Source organism: Cebus imitator, unplaced genomic scaffold, assembly GCF_001604975.1.
Source record: "Cebus imitator isolate Cc_AM_T3 unplaced genomic scaffold, Cebus_imitator-1.0 Scaffold260, whole genome shotgun sequence".
Lineage (NCBI taxonomy): Eukaryota > Metazoa > Chordata > Mammalia > Primates > Cebidae > Cebus > Cebus imitator.
The window spans coordinates 791,463-807,482 of NW_016107575.1; the positions used below are offsets into that span (position 1 = coordinate 791,463).

Below are 16,020 nucleotides of genomic sequence, written 5' to 3' on the forward strand. Positions count from 1 at the left end.
GTGACCTCCTTTCCACTGTCCTTTGTTGATTTGAGCACTCTATGTGTTGTATCTTGTACTCAGTTACTTTTTTACATTAAGTTTCTGGAACGTGCTTGAAATGTTTTTATTACCTTGACTTTCTATGGAGGACAGCGATATTTCTTTCTTTCTTTTTTTTGAGATGGCGTCTCACTCTGTTGCCCAGGCTAGAGTGCAGTGGCACAATCTCAGCTCACTGCAACCTTCGCTTCCTGGGTTCAAGAGATCCGCCAGCGTCCCAGGTAGCTGGGATTACAGGCTCCCATCCCCATCCCCAGCTAATTTTTGTATTTTTAGTAGAGACGGGGTTTCACCATGTTGGCCAGGCTGGTCTCGAACTCCTGAACTTGGGTGATCCACCCGCCTTGGCCTCCCAATGTGCCGGGATTACAGGCGTGAGCCACCATGCCTGGCTGAGGACAGCTGTGATTTATATTTTCTGGAAACCTTGCTGGACTTTAGGATTACTGCTTGATGACACTGAAAAGCGTAAAAAGCCCTAGGAGAGGAAAGATGAAATAACAGTGTATGGGAAAGAGCTTTGGCCAGGGAATCCAGTCATCCGCCAAAACATGGTGCTGTCCTTCCACAGAGCCCCAACTCTAAAGCTGTCCACATTTGAGGAAGTTGCCCAAAGTAGAGGTGTTCAAATGATGAATCAGGTAAAGTGTTTCATATTAAGGGAGAAGCAGCAAGAACATATTGCAAGATGCCCAAAGACTGGTCTGCAGCTCATGCTCAGAAGCAAGAGTTCAGAGCATTCATTTCGGAGCCTGAGCATCTTAGGTGAACACGAAGGTTCATACTGTCTCAATGAAGTATCCTGTGGGTGGTGAGTATTAAAGGCGAGAATCTGGTCATTCTTGGGGCAGAGGGTGCTAAGTATTAATGAGCCATGCATGGGGACGACCAGGCCCTTGATTGAATTTGGTTGGATCAATTCTATTACAAATCCCAGGGCAATGAAATCAAAGTCAAAGAGGAGACACCTGAGGCTGGAGCTCAGCAAGAGAGAATGCTGATTGCTGATGAAGAGAGAAATGTGCCTCTAGAGGTCTCAGCCTCCCAAGAAGGTAGAAGGAAAACCCAAAACCTAGGGACAGGAGATCCCGGTGCACACTGCAGGTGGAAGAGGGCCTTCCTGACCCCAAACCCCACGGAGCCCCCTGCCCTGAGTGAAGGGCATACAGGGTGAGGTGCTCAGTGGGGATGGAAGCAGTGGGTGCTACTCAGAGGCCCCAAATCTGACGTGCAATTGCAGCTGGGGTCCCTCCCACCCCATCCACTGAATCAGAATTCCTTGGGTAGGTGTGGGGAATCTAGAATCCGTATTCTTAGCAAGCTTCCCAGGACTCCAGAGCCACCTGGCCCTGGCTGAGCAGACCTGCATTTGGGAATCGGAGCCTTGAGACCCAACACTGTGTCCAAGCCAAACCCGTTAGGCTCAAAGGTCCCTTGAAACCTGGGGGATGGAGGGTTTTTTGAGGACTCAATGTAGAAAAAAAGAAAGCTGCAAACGTGTAGAATGCTTAGTATGTGGCATCTAAGGGCTCAAGTATTGAGCATCTGGCATTTAAGTACTTAAGAAGTGTTAGCCCTTGTTGGCATTATTATTAAACTCTGTCTCCTGGTTAAAGCTGAGGCTCAAAAAATAGGTGTCTTGGCCAGGCATAGTGGCTCATGCCTATAATCCTAGCACTTTGGGAGGCCGAGGCGGGTGGATTGCCTGAGCTTAGGAGTTCATGACCAGCTTGGCCAACCAACATGGTGAAACCCTATCTCTACTAAAACACAAAAAGTTAGCTGGGTTTGGTGGTGCATGCCTGTAATTCCAGCTACTTGGGAGGCTGAGGCAGGAGAATTGCTTGAACCCGAGGCGGAGGTTGCAGTGAGCCGAGATCATGACACTGCACTCCAGCCTGGGCAAGACAGTGAGACTCTGTGTCCAAAACCAAACCAAACCAAACCAAACCAAACCAAACCAAACCCAAAACCAAACCAAACCCAAAACCAAACCAAACCAACTAAACCAAACCAAACCAGGTGTCTCTCCAAGCTGGGACAATTAATTCTAGTCTCCTGGAAACGGGAACTGAAGCATGGGAGTTACTGGCTGAGTGGAGTGAAGGCAGCATCAGAGAGCAGGTCTCTGGCCCCCAGCGCTCAGGTCCAGGGGTTCTGGCTCCTGCCCTGCCTGGGACTTAGTTGCTGAACTTTCCCTCAGCCCTGCATCCTTCCAATAAGTTGTCTTAAGCCAGTGCAGAGTTCATTCTGTTGCTTCCAAAAGAACCTTCACTAACCCCAACCTGAGAAGGACTGGAAGGCTGAGAGCCGCAGGCGGGGGTGGGCATGGTAGGGGGAGGCAGCACGCATCCTGGCCTAGGTGGGCTGGGGAACGCTGAACTCTCCCGTGCTCTGGGAGCTCCAGCTGGGGGGCTGCCACCAGTTCTACCTCGGCCTGTACACACCACCGGGCACTAGGGAGCCAAGCAAGGCTGCTTTCCTGACTTTTCTGAGCCTAGGAGGGTTCTGCAGCTAACGGTGTGTATCAGAATTGAACACCACCGACTGGGAAAGGGCAGGCACCCGATGAGGAATGCCCCTGCTCGCGAAGGCACAGGCTGCATTTCCCGTGTGTGGAATGAGTTCAGTCTGCAGCTTCGAGGTTTGCACACATATATGTTTAAATAACTTAAATAATGTTACAATATACAGCAAGACAAATTCTATCCTTTTCAAATACTTAAAACTTAAAAACTGTGTGCTGCATATAGCTTTAAATAGTATTTAAAGGCCAGCTGAGCTGGAAAGTATGCCCCTTTCTCTTTGTAAGGAATCCTGGCTCCTGGCGCAAATGACTTCGGGTGCCTTCCACGGCCCCTTGGTTACTGCTAGAGAATGTTGCTTCCTGGCAGGGGTTCCAGCAAAATATTTGCCAGGGTAGAAAAAAGATGGTTTTTGGAGAGGGATGTCTTTGTGGCCTTGTGGAAAGGCCAGCTTCATTTTCTTTTCTTCACAGAGGTGCTTAATTCTGGGGGGGGGCTCCAGCCTGGCTCTTGGGCTTCAGGTCACCAGACCCTAGCAGTAAGTACAGTCCAAGAAAGTCAACCAGAAGGCTCGCCCTGGCATCTGGCACTGCTATGGCTCCATTTTCCAGAAGGGAAGGCCTCCTTCCAAGAGAGTGCAGTGTCAGCTGCATGCTGCTCACGTGTCTTTCTTGTGGAGCAGCCAGGATACTGCGGCACCACGACCCCCTGCCACTGGGCCCACAGGAGCGCTGGCTCTGATGTCAAAGCCGCTTGGAGGCTGCATCGTCTTGATGGTACTATTGGGGACGGACCAGGACTTGAAAATGGAGAAGCTTTAGCAGGGTGCTGAGCAGCTGCATTTCACAAGCATTTCTTCAGAGGAAAGGTAGCTGGGGTAAGTAACCCCAAAGTCAGGGAAAAAGAGCTTCTGACACAAATGTTGGAAGGGGTGATGCTGCCTTTGGTTGGGAAGTGAGTAATGGGGAGCACGGGCCTGTGGCTGTCACCATCTCCCCTTCAGGCAGAGCCTCTCAGCAAAAGGGGCCCCATCCTAGGTAATGCCAGGAGCTTTTGGGAGAGTGTCCCAGGGCACTGACCCTCACCGTGCGGGCTGGCCTGAGGTGCTGCGCTGGAGAGCCCTAATGACCCCACCCTGCCTCCACTTTTCAGCCTCAGCGGCAGCTCCTGAATAGGGCCTGCGCCCACTGGGCCTTGCATGTGGCCACCACCGAGGAAGAGTCCCCAGTTTCCTGTAGCGACCTCAGGTGACACAGACAGGAGGTCCTCCTGAGAAGTAACAGGTCCTCACACCTAGACAAAGCTTCTTGGCGTTCCCTTTCCCTCCCTTTTCAGCTGCGCCATCATGAAGGTGCAGATTGGCTTGGGTGCAGCTTGGGGCAGAACAGCGGGACGTGCAGATTTCTCCTGGTTCAGCCTCTACATTCTTCCACTGTGAGCATGAGCAAGGGAAACGCTAAACCGATGCTCCAAAATCTATGGTGAGCCGCTGAGTTTATTCTTAAGGTTACATTCTCAGCCTTTACTCCAGGGCCCAATTTTTAGGACAAGCCTTCGCAGGACAGGAGTCCTTTGAAGAGAGCAGCACGTGAGCAGAGAAACACGCACGGCTTGATCTCGCCTCCCTGCAGCCGATTCCGAGGGGGCGCTGAGAGGGGCTGATTTCAGCCTCCCCTAGCAAGATTGGGAGGAGGTTCCTCCTACACAAGAAGCCCACCCAACCACCAGGGCTTCTTGGAAAGGAGTGGTGCTAGATGTCAGCCAGGAACTCCCCAGACCAGGTATCTTTCCAGGCTGGGGGATAAAGAACCAGGCAGCTTTTATTTCCTATTAATCAACCTAGTTGGAAGCAGAGCCATTGTAAAGGCAGCGAGGTATTGATTACGGAATTAAAGAAGGAAAACGCTGCTTATACAATGTGCTGGTAAGCAGAAGCCTCCGTTGGCTAGCTGAATGGAGTCCTGGGTAAGGATCGCCTGTAGCCACTGGGCACTTTCCATTGTACTAGCTCCCATACAGCAGCATTTCTAGCAGCAGAAACACAGGAAAACTGCTCTCCAGGGAGACGTTCCTGTCCTGTCCTGGCCCCAAATTACCTGGCACCAGGCTATCACATTCCACCAATACTTCGCTGGCCTGGGTTTTCAGGGGTGGCACGATGATGGTTCGGGGGTTCCCCGTGCAGTGATTCTCCAGGCTCCCCTTGGTGTCAAAGGCGTTGGCATTGTTGTGCCCGGCACGCTGCTGCACGGAGTAGGGGCTGGTGTTGCTGGAGGAGTCGGAGTAGGGGGAGTCATGGACCGTGACGCAGCTGATGACGTTTTTCCTTTGCTTGGAGACAGTGCTGAAAATACAAAGGGAGAAGTCAGAGGTGGGAGAAGGTCGTGAGTGAGACACCCAACTAGACTTTCATGCCCTGGAGCAGGGGAGGAAGGGAGAAGGGAGAGGGGACAAACAGGGCTTCTGCCCTCCCTAACCCCCATGGGGAGGCTGGACATGCAACCATCCCCTGTGTAGCCCGCAGCAGGGGGAGATGTGAAGACATGAGGAAGAAGGGGCTGGTGCTGGACCCACAGCTGCTTCCGGGAACTAGGAGTGAGACGCTTCCAGGCTAGCCTGGGCTCTTTCTGTGCAGCAGAGCTCAGCACAGCTGCAGGGGAGGCACCTGCAGCCCAGAGCTGTTTGCAACCTCCATGGACCAACTGAACAAGGAGAGAGAACTAGCAAGAACCCAGCAACGTGGGGACCTGGGTTAGGAGTAAACGTTGCTGGGAGAAGAATGTCATGAGTTTAGGTTTGGTGCCTGTGGCCTGGCAAAGCTTATTCAGGAGAGAACGGAATGTCCATGAAATGGGATACGGCGCGAGGCTCTGAGGGGCAGTGCAGACGTGCTGCAGAGAAGAACGCAGAGCTGAACTGGACACCCTCTGCGTCTCCTTGCTTTGAGGGTGCTCTGTGGGCTGACTGTGCGCAGGCCACCGGGACCTCTGCACTCCCCTTCTCAGGAGCCTGGATCACCTGCAGCTTTTCCACTGCCTGGGCCAAGGATGGGGGTCAGCATGGCACTGGCACCTGGTGGGAAGTCCCCTGCCATGCCGATGCCATGTGAAAGCCACTCTGATACCCTGGCCTTCATCTTACATGTGAAACTTCAGACAATAGGGAGGCACTGGCTTTGGATGGCTCTTGGCTGGCCTATTTGTTCAGAGATTTTTAAGTTAGTGTGGCTACTTTGGGAACCACTTTTGTCTTCAAGCTCAGCGAGAGGCTTGTTGGCATGATGGATGTGAAATGTATTGCTTACTGTGTGCTTATTTAAGGCTTTAAAACTGAACGTGCATCTAATTTTGTATATTGATCATTTATTTTTAAGAAATAGCAATTGCCTAGGCAAGCAGGTCAGTTTCCAGCTAATTGGATGAGAGAAGCAGCTGGTATTTATAAAGCCTGATGGAGTCACAGCCACCTGCCGAGTATCTTGTTTAAGGCCACACAGCCAGGCCAGGCTCTTCCCATGATGGATCTCTACCACCCTAGGGGCAGCAGGGAAGTGGGCAAATTCCAGAGCCCACAGCAGCCAGGAAGGAGGGATGGAAGAACCGAGCATAGCTGCGGAGCTACAGAAGGCTAGGGGAGCCAGGAGGTGCAGTCTGCAGGAGGCGTTGGCCCTGCTCCCCAATGCCCAGTGCTCCCGACACTAGGCTGGATAGCTCTTCCAGTGGCTGGACACTGTCCTCTCTGGGTCAGGGTACCCAACTGTGTTTGTGGGTGAGAACATGAACCTTGCAGTCAGATGTCTAACTTCAGCATGTGCTGGTGATAGGGCAGTGATTTCGTGGCCTCATCAGTAAAAGGTAGGTAATAATTGTACCTAAGTCATAGGCTTGTTTTGAGAACTAAGTGAGAAAATACAAGTAAAGTGCTTTAAATGGTACACAACACATAGTAAGTATTCCATAACAGCTGTTATCATTATTCTTCTTATAAGTTGTGTTAACTTATTTAGCATGTGAAAACAGGTTTGCAAAAAACTTATATAGGCAAAGAGAATTCTAGCAGGGTAAGGACTTGCTGGAAAAGTTTCTTTCTTTCAAGTCTATGAATAAACCAGAAGATTGAAATGAAAGAAAATTAAAACTCATCATATCTTGGAGATCTATCTATGATAGGTACTATAGGGAATACCTATACAAAGAAATATGTGTCTCTATCCTTGAGCAGATTAAAATCTCAGTGGAGAACTGTATAAAAACATGACAAGTTAAACAGTAAAAGCTTTAAAATAACCAGTTAGAGAGAATAATGTATGTCACAAAGGCTCCGTGATTAACTGTCAGATGACTCGTACAGATGATAATTGTTAAGAACTCAAAAGAAGATGAGGAATTAATTGGCTGCATATATTTACGGCTCTTCATGTTAACTTAAAATAGATAAATTTTAATTAATAAAGACCCAAACCTCCCAGTTATGACAGTTTAAATATGAAATGTCCATAGGATTCTTCCTCAAAAAGGTAAACAGAGTTACCGTATAGCAATTCCATTCCTGAGTACGTATTCAAAGGAATTGGAAACAGGTACTCAGATACATGTAAACCAATGTTCACTGCAGCACTGTTCATAACACCAAGAGCTGGAAACAACACAAGTGTCCATCAACTGATGGATGGACAGAAAATGTGGAATACTATTCAGTCATAAAAATGAATGAACACTGGGAGGTGTGGCTGATGCCTGTAATCCCAGCACTTTGGGAGGCTGAGGCGGGAGGACTGCTTGAAGCCAGGAGTTCAAGACCAGCCCTGGCAACACAGTAAGAGCCCATCTCTATAAAAAATTTAAAAAATAAGCCAGGTCTGGTGGTATGTGTCTGCAGTCCCAGCTGTTTAGGAGACTGAGGTGGGAGGATCATTCCTCGAGCCCAGGAGTTTGAGGCTGCAGTGAGCTATGATCACACCACTGCACTCCAGCCTGGGTGACAGAGAGACCCTGTCCCCCCACCGCAAAAAAAAAGTTCTGATACATGCTACAATATGGATGGACCTTGAAAACATTAAATGCAATAAACCAGACACAAAAGGACAAATAGTTTTGAGCCTACATATACGAAATATCTAAACAGGCAAATTCATACAGGCAGAAAATACGTCAGAGGTTACCAGAGGTTGGGAGCTAGGGGAGAAGAAAGTGGGAAGTTACTGATTAATAGTATAGTTTTTGGTTGGGGCGATGGAAGAGTTCTGAAAATAGATAATGGTGATGGCTGCATAGCATGATGAGTATAATTAATGTCACTGAATTTACACTTAAAATGGTTGAAATGGCAAATTTTATGTTATATATATTTTACCACAATTAAAAATTAATAGATTAAAACCACTGAACTATACACATTCAATAGGTGAACTGTACAGTACCTGAATTATATCTCCATCAAAAACAAAGTCCACAGGCGCACTCAGAAACAAAAAAGCAAAAGAGATTCAGTGTCTTGGGCACTTTGCAGCTGTACAGAAGGGCTCAGTAGAGACACCTGGAGGGTTGGGAGGGCACCGCCGCCCAGTACAAGAATTATAAAGTGGGAGCTGGGTGTGGTGGCTCACCCCTGTAATCCCAGCACTTTGGGAGGCCAAGGTGGGAGGACTGCTTGAGGCCAGGAGTTTGAGACCAGTCTGGGCGACAGAGTGAGACCCCACCTCCACAAAAGTAAAAACATTAGCTAGGCATGGTGGTGCATGCCTATAGTCCTAGCTGCTAGGGAGGCTGAGGCAGTAAAATGGCTTGAGGCCAGGAGTTTGAGGCTACAGTGAGCTGTGATCATGTCACTGCACTCCAGTGTGGGTGACAGAGAGGGACCTACACTCTAAAGAGAAAACAGTAAAAATAAATAAAAAGAATTAGGTACAGTGGCTCACACCTGTAATCAGCACTTTGGGAGGCCAAGGCAGGCAGATTGCTTGAGGTCAGGAGTTCGAGACCAGCCTGGCCAACATGGCAAAACCCCGTCTCTACTAAAAATACAAATATTAGCCAGGTGTAGTGGTGCATACCTGTAATCCCAACTACTCGGGAGGCTGAGGCAGGAGAATCTCTTGAACCTGGGAGGCAGAGGTTGCAGTGAGCTGAGGTCACACCACTGCACTCCAGCCTGAGTGAGAGTGAGACTGTCTCAAAAAAGAAAAAATTTAAAAATCCTGGGTGTGCTGGCACATACCTATAATCCTAGCTTCCTGGGAGGCTGAAGTAGAACTGTTTGAACCTGGGAAGTACGGTTGTAGTGAGCTAGATCGCACCACAGTACTCTAGCCTGGGGGACGGAGCGAGACTCTGTCTCAAAAAAAAAAAAAAAAAAAGATTGCTGTCCACCAATAACAAAAAAGAATATCTAGAAATATTTTATAAACATAAATTAAACAAAAAAAGAATTAGGAAGTGGGATTCCAGGAGAAGGTCTCTGAGCTAGGAGGGAACAAGGAGGGATCTGAGATCAGGGAGACACAGGAGGCTGAGGACGAGGAGGGAGCACAGGAGGGAAGGAGAGCCGCCTTAAGACGACAGGGGCAGTAAAACCCGCAGCTGTCTTCTGGGATGAGTGGGGAGAGTAAAGGGAAACAACCCGCCTGCTGCAGTCTCTTGTGTAGTAAGGGAACTCCTTGCACCCTGCACTATTTCGAAGTGCTCCGAGGGCCAGGGGAACAGCTGGGAACCAAGACTGTGTGCAGCTGCTGCTTCCCACGGGGAGGTGAGATGGCGCTGTCCTGCCCTTCCCTCTTAGCCTCGGGCATGGCTACTCCTGGTCATCCAGCGAAACACAGACATGTGCTGTGGCAGGTGCACATTCTGTGGATGGAAGACCCCACGTGAGGATGGAGGCTGACTCCCAAATGTGTCCTGGGAGCTGCCACTGCAGTCCTAGCTCTGCTGTCCCTTTGCTGCTGTGGCTCCGGACAGGGGCCTGGATAACCTGTAATATCCATTCAGCTCCAAACTGCTCTGAAATTCATTGCGAGAGATTACTCATGGTATTAAAGGAGCCATGGTGAGGATCTCTGAAAGATTCCTAGAGACATTTTGAAATAGGAATGGTGTAGCCTTAATCTGGAGAGGGAAGTGATCCGTTTAGTAGATGTACGTTACCTATAGACCCAGATCTGGCCAGTTCTTGCTGATTGTATCTTCCTTAGGATCTGAGTAGTTTAGAAAATGAGCAGTTTTTTTTTTTTTTTTAAAACAAAGACAAAGACATACACACTAATTTTGGCAAAACTGTACTCTGTCCGTGAGTAAAATTCAAATCGGGCATATTTGGAGCTCTTTACTCCAATTTGGAAATTGTGGAGAAGCTTCAGCTTAATATGAATAAGAATTTTCTAACAACTGGAATTATCTCAAGGCACAATAGCCACTTCATGAGTCACTGAGCTTCTTGCACTGAAGAATGGCTTTCTGGCGTGAGTCCTGTGAGAACTGATAGCTTGGCCTGGATGACCTGTGAGAAGTGAGGGCCACCTCCTGCATAGAAACCAGGCAGGTAGGGAGCCTCCCACCAAAGAGACTGAAGAATCTGCACGTCAGCGTCTAAGTATCTACAAGGAGTGTGGGCTAAAACCTCTCTAAACTCTTCCTGGGTCCCATCCCTTTGTTATAGCTGGGGAGCACCTGGCTTAATGAGCAAGTATATTCGGCACAGCTTGATGCTGATTTGCCTGCCTTTTTGGATTTATAAGTGACAGGGTTGCAGAAGGTGAATTCATTTGCTAGCTGTTCATCTCTTCCATTGTTAGACAGCTCTGCGCTCTACCTGAACACACTATGCAGATTAGAGAATTAATGGGACACTGTTAAACGAGTTGCTTTAGAAATGAGCACACATTTGATGTGACCACTGCAGATTCTTTAGGCTCGTCTGTATCGATACTACTGGGATTCATTTCACGATTGTGTCTAATTATTATTGACAGCTCATCAATCCCATTATGAGTTGGTTAATGCAAGTAAGAGAGACAGTGATAGGAGCAGAATGAGAAATATTTGCTGAAATGGCCTTGATAGAATGTCACTTCTGAATAAAGAACAAGGCTGTCAGAGATCACAACTGCACTGTGTTGTCATGGCAATAGATCATTTTCATCATTTAAAAATGATGCAAATAAATAAGGAGCTAAAAAGTAAAGAAATCCCTAAAGGAGAAAACACTGCCAGAGGATCAGCTGTGACCCCTCCCCTGTAGGGTCTTATCTGGAATGTGTCTCTAATTTCTATGTGCTAATCTGAGTCAATTTCACCCTTTAAGACCAGGGTCAAAACTCATCATCTCCTCCAATAACTTCATTCACTATTCTGATTTCATAGTCAATGCTATATGTTCTATTACTATGATGCTGATAATATTAAGTATAGGAAACATTTATTGGATCTAAAGCACTTTATATGTGTTATCTCCTTTAATCATCACAGCGAGATGATGTAAAACGTATGACTACTTCTGGCTGGGCACAGTGGCTCACGCCCGTTCATTCCAGGGTGCCTCCAGACCAGCGTGCTCCTTCCTGATAGCTGCTTAGCGTCATTACAGAGAAAAAAGTACTCATTTTAATATGGTACACACATTCCATTCAAATTGTTATTATTGTTACTATTTTTAGAGACAGGGTCTCACTCTGTCATCCAGACTGCCGTGTTGTGGTGTGAGCACAGCTCACTGCAGCCTGGAACTCCCGGGTGGAAGCAATCCTCCCACCTCAGCTCCCCGAGTAGCTGGGACTACAGGCAGGTACCACTGTGCCTGGAGAATTAAAACAAATTTTTTGTAGAGACAGGGTCTTGCTACGTTGCCCAGGTTGGTTTCAAACTCCTGGCCTCACATGATCCTCCCACCTTGGCCTCTCAAAGTGCTGGGATTCCAGGTATAAGCCACCATGCCTGGCGCCTCCTTTCAAAATGCACCCTTAAGCCACACCTCTCAACTCACTCGAGTGTCTTAAATGGAGTCCTGTAAAGAGGGTGTGGTGAAGTCAGCTGAACAGAAGATCCATCATCTCTTGAGATGAGTCACATGACTGAAATATCTTTCAACTGGGGTGTGTTGTACTCAAAACGGAGAGACACCAAAGTTCCTTCAAATGGCACTGTGTGTCTGGGTTCCTTTGTCCCTTCACTCAAGCCTGATTCCCATGTCCCCACGAGCACAGCAGGAGGTTGGCTGTGAGTAGCTTCTCAACCAATGGCAGGATGGAGCAAGCTACATGGTGACAGGTAGCAATGGAGGCTCGTCCCGCTTTGGGTTTTTTGCCCATGCAATAATAAATGAATGTGTGTGTTTTTTTTGCTCCCTCTGTTAAGTGGATGTTAATTTTTCAGGCCAATATAACTTGAGCAGCGGCTCATCAGTTTTCTAACCTTGCTTTATCTATAATAATTTCTCTAGACTTTCAACTTTGTTTAAAGAAGGAAAACATTTTGGGTCAAGTTTTTTAATATATAAATGTGTTAAGAGTGACCCAAGTAACTGTTTTTATATCTAAAATACTGAGTGATATTTATGAATTGATTTTCTTCAAGTTCTCATTTTCGGTGACATTGGCTGAAACAGTGGCTGCTTACACATGCGCAATGAATAACAGCCTGCAGGAGGGCCCTGATGACCTGAGCAAAACAACCCACCTACCAGAATATCCAGGTAACTGAATGAGTGAATACATGAATGAATAATGGAGACTGGACAAAATCATTTCTAGCTGATCAGTTGACATGAGCCTCTTTGGTTTACACACTTAAAAAATTACTCCTGGCCAGGCATGGCAGCTCACATCCTGTAATCCCAGCACTTTGGGAGATCAAGGCAGGAGAACTGCTTAAGCCCAGGAGTTCAAGACCAGCCTGGGCAACATAGCGAGACACTGTCTCTAGTTCTTACAAAAATACAAAAAATTACCCTCATGACTACAGGTCATATGTTACAGCCTTTACACGATTAAATGCACAAGGTAAGGTTAGCAGGAGGGTCTGGATCATGAGATGTGTACCTATAAACTGTCCAAGAGGGTCCAGGAGAGAAAAGACGGCTTGTTCAGTATGTGCAGGCAATTAAATGCTTTTCTAATCAAAATCGTCTATAAATATTTAAAAGACTAGTTCTACTACTTAATCCTGGGGGACCCAGAACGATATCTGTTTCATCTTTTGGCCAATTTTCTAGCCATGATTGGAGTCCCCTAGTCCAACACTGATTCACTGAAAAGGAGTCCCCTGGTTCTTCCCAGGCTTCCTACTTTTAAAAGAGCCGACTCCACCCTTCTCAGTGCCATGGCTCCAGCACCCTGCCAAATGCCCAGCACCAAGTGGGGGCCCAGTGGACAATCCTCTAGACTCCCTATGGCCCTGGCATGGTGCCCTGCACACAGTGGGAGCTACCATGGCAGAGTGGTAGTCACAGGAGGGAGCAGGATGGAATTTGTATTCATTGAGTGAATGACTGAAATCAGTTATTTTTGCCAGTAATTAAGTTTGCCAGTTCTTCAATAGCATGGTACCTGAGTCCCAATTCTGCTATTTAGAACCTATCAGAATCAATTTGGGTGAGTCACCTACCTTTCCTGAGCCTCAGTTTCTTCATCTATCAAATGGGAATAGAAATACCAGCCTTGCATGCCTCATCAAATGATGGAGGAGCCAGTGTGGGTGAAGCAGTGGGTGGATGCTTGCTATGATTCCCCTGTCTTTAGCTCAGCGTCTCCCAGCGTCTGCCTCCAACACGCTCTGGAGTTCTTATGAGTGGAGCTGCTGGCCTGCCATCTGCTGTGCCGCTAACAGTGCCACATATTCGGAGTCAGGAATAATGATTTTGCCTTGGCTTTCTTTTAAAAATTCTAGGCAATATCATCTGGGCATAGAGGTTTAGTGACACCCTCAATCAGGTCTAAAAGTGCCTTTGGTGGTGGAGGCACTGCCATCCCTCTGACGGTCATCGACTGCCGGACTCTGGCTGCCAAGCTGGGGCTGAGCCGTGTTAGGGGAATTAACCAGCACTGCAGGCAAAGTGACAGGACTACCACTGGGGAAAGTAGCAAATAAGAAATGAGGCTGGGAACACAGAAGGTGGGAATCAACATGCCTGCGGCATGGGAGAAATCAGGCTCGGGAACAAGGATGATCAGTGTGCGGGAGGGAAGATCTCGGCTGTTCTAACCGGGACACAGAAGGGCTGGGAAGCTCTACAGCTGGAGAGGGACCAGGTGACCCCTCCATGTGGCTGCACTTGGGGGTGCATCCTTGTTTTCCCAGGACTGATGCTTCCCCTTAAGCCCCTGAGTATCTTCTGAGAAAGCTGACCACCCCCCTCTAAGGGGAGATCCCTCCACAACCCCCTTTCCACCCGGAAGCCCCTTCTGGATGAGCTCCTGCACAGAGCTCTTGATCCTGTTCGCCGGCCTCAGAGGCCCCGCCTCATCCGTTGCCTCACCTGGATTTGTGACCCCACCTCCTCTACTGTGTGTACCTGCCCAGACCTGTGGCCTCAAAAGCTCCTCTCCCCTGCTATTCCCTTAAGCTATTTTCCCTTTGAGTCCCCATGGTACTTTCCTTGTTTTTATGGGACTGATACCCTGTTTTGTGTTATAATGATTTGTATGTGTTTCGTCTTGCTTATTACCCTGAAAACCTCATGAGGACACAGACTGTCTACCTTATTTATGCCACACCTGTAGTTCCCAGCATAATATCTTACACTAGTGGGGCCAGTAAATACTTGCTCTGTTAAATTTTATGATAATTCTGACTTCTAAGAACAAGTAATCATATTTCCCCACATTTTTTTTTCTCATTCCAAAATGTAGTCACAATAATATGATCACAATTACACAGTGGTTTCTCTATAAATAAAACAGCTACTGGTTTCTGTTTTACCTTACTCAGACTCAAATACACTTTCTTACCTTCTTGGGTACGAAGACATTTTCTAAGGCAATAGCATTGGATCTCTCTGGAAAACATTATTCTGGGAGCTCCCAGTCACAACTGTGGGCAGCTGAAGCCTTTTGGATGACTCGCTAGCATCAGTCTGCAGCTTTCCCATTCAGCCTGATGTGTCTGGCACATTTTCACAACCCTGACAGACTGGTGGTCCCTGCCACTCTTCACTGCAGGATGCTGTGGGACTCAGTGGCTACTGCTACTGTCTGTGGCTGCCCCTCACCTGTGCACCTGCCTCCCTCTCCCAGCTTTTTTTGAGTTGTACCCATGAAGGTCCTCACCTGTTGCCCAGCTTCTTGGTTCTATCCTTTCCTTCTGGGGACTTTAGAGGCTGCCACGGAGGCAGGGACATGCTCTGGCTTTGCGTTCTGCTCTCAGGCCTATCAGCTGTCTGACTGGTGGGGAGATGGCTCTTTTATCCTTCTCAGACACGCTATTCAATTCTCTCCTGGGCACAGACGTTGAGAGTCTGTGTCAACTCAGATCTCATACGCCAGGAATGAGATTCCAATCTAGTTGACTGTCAGATTTTAAATTGCTTTCGCTGTTTTCCATGTGTGGCAAAGGGTTGGGCAAGGCTGCTGGACCCTTCTGATGACCAAGGCTACCCACATGTGGGTGGCTGCTCCAGGCCGTCCCCTTTGTGAAGAGACCACTAAGCCCCCATGTGGACTGAACCCACAGTATTCCTGGGTGGGGTGGGGCATGCGGAGAATGGACCATCGACTCAACTTGGGGCTGTCATCAAAAAGGGGAGTGAGGCCAGTTTTGGACTAAACAGATGGGGAGTAAGGCAGTCCTGAGCTGTAAATGTCTGCAGTGCTATACCTGGACCTTTGACCCATGTCCCCTCTGGCACCGGGCACAATGCTATGACCACAAGTTCTCCACTACACTTTTCTCTGAAATACAATGACAGGCTGTATCATTCAATGGGAAGAGGACACTTGAATGAGACATGTACTGACCCTCCCTGAAACAAACTAAAACCATGGGACTTCATTATAAAGAGGGAGGGAACGTCCCATGCAGGAATAGTTGTAATGAGAATGTTTTAATCAGTCTATCTATACATTTTGTAATGATTTCAGATGTGAGAATGTATTATCTAATCAAAGGATTTCTGATTACTAATTAGTTACATTGTATCCAATCAGGAATTAATAATTCGAGCCTAATTGTGAATTAGGCTTCGCATCCAGCTGCGGGATGTGTGCTGACTGGCAGCGCTGGGCTTGGGAGGGGCAGGCCTCCCTTCCTTGGCTCTCGGTACCAATGTGAAGGAGTCAACAGGGTGGGGTCATGAGATGACTCTGGGCTCTATAAGGCCGCAGGGACACCAGGGGTGCAGAGAGCCAGGAGGCCAACTGTTCTAAAGGGGTTGCTCAGAACCTGAGCTGAGCGGCTCAAACAAAAACCACATTTTGCTGAAGTCTGGCTGGGCAGTGCCGAGAAAGAGGCCCTGGCGCCAGGGTTAAGAG

At 48.0% G+C, this 16,020-nt stretch overlaps 1 protein-coding gene across 7 annotated transcripts in view; it reads right to left on the reverse strand.

Moving 5' to 3' along the window:
* Nucleotides 1-16,020, reverse strand: part of HIPK2 (homeodomain interacting protein kinase 2) — a 219,476-nt gene that overhangs the window by 17,492 nt on the left and 185,964 nt on the right. For 6 of the 7 annotated variants that reach the window (XM_017499793.2, XM_017499790.2, XM_037728261.1 and 3 more), the window contains exon 13: nucleotides 4,664-4,911. In XM_017499793.2, the coding sequence (XP_017355282.1) occupies nucleotides 4,664-4,911 (248 nt within the window). The remainder of the gene's footprint in view (nucleotides 1-4,663; nucleotides 4,912-16,020) is intronic. The other variant, XM_037728262.1, reaches the window with a different exon arrangement.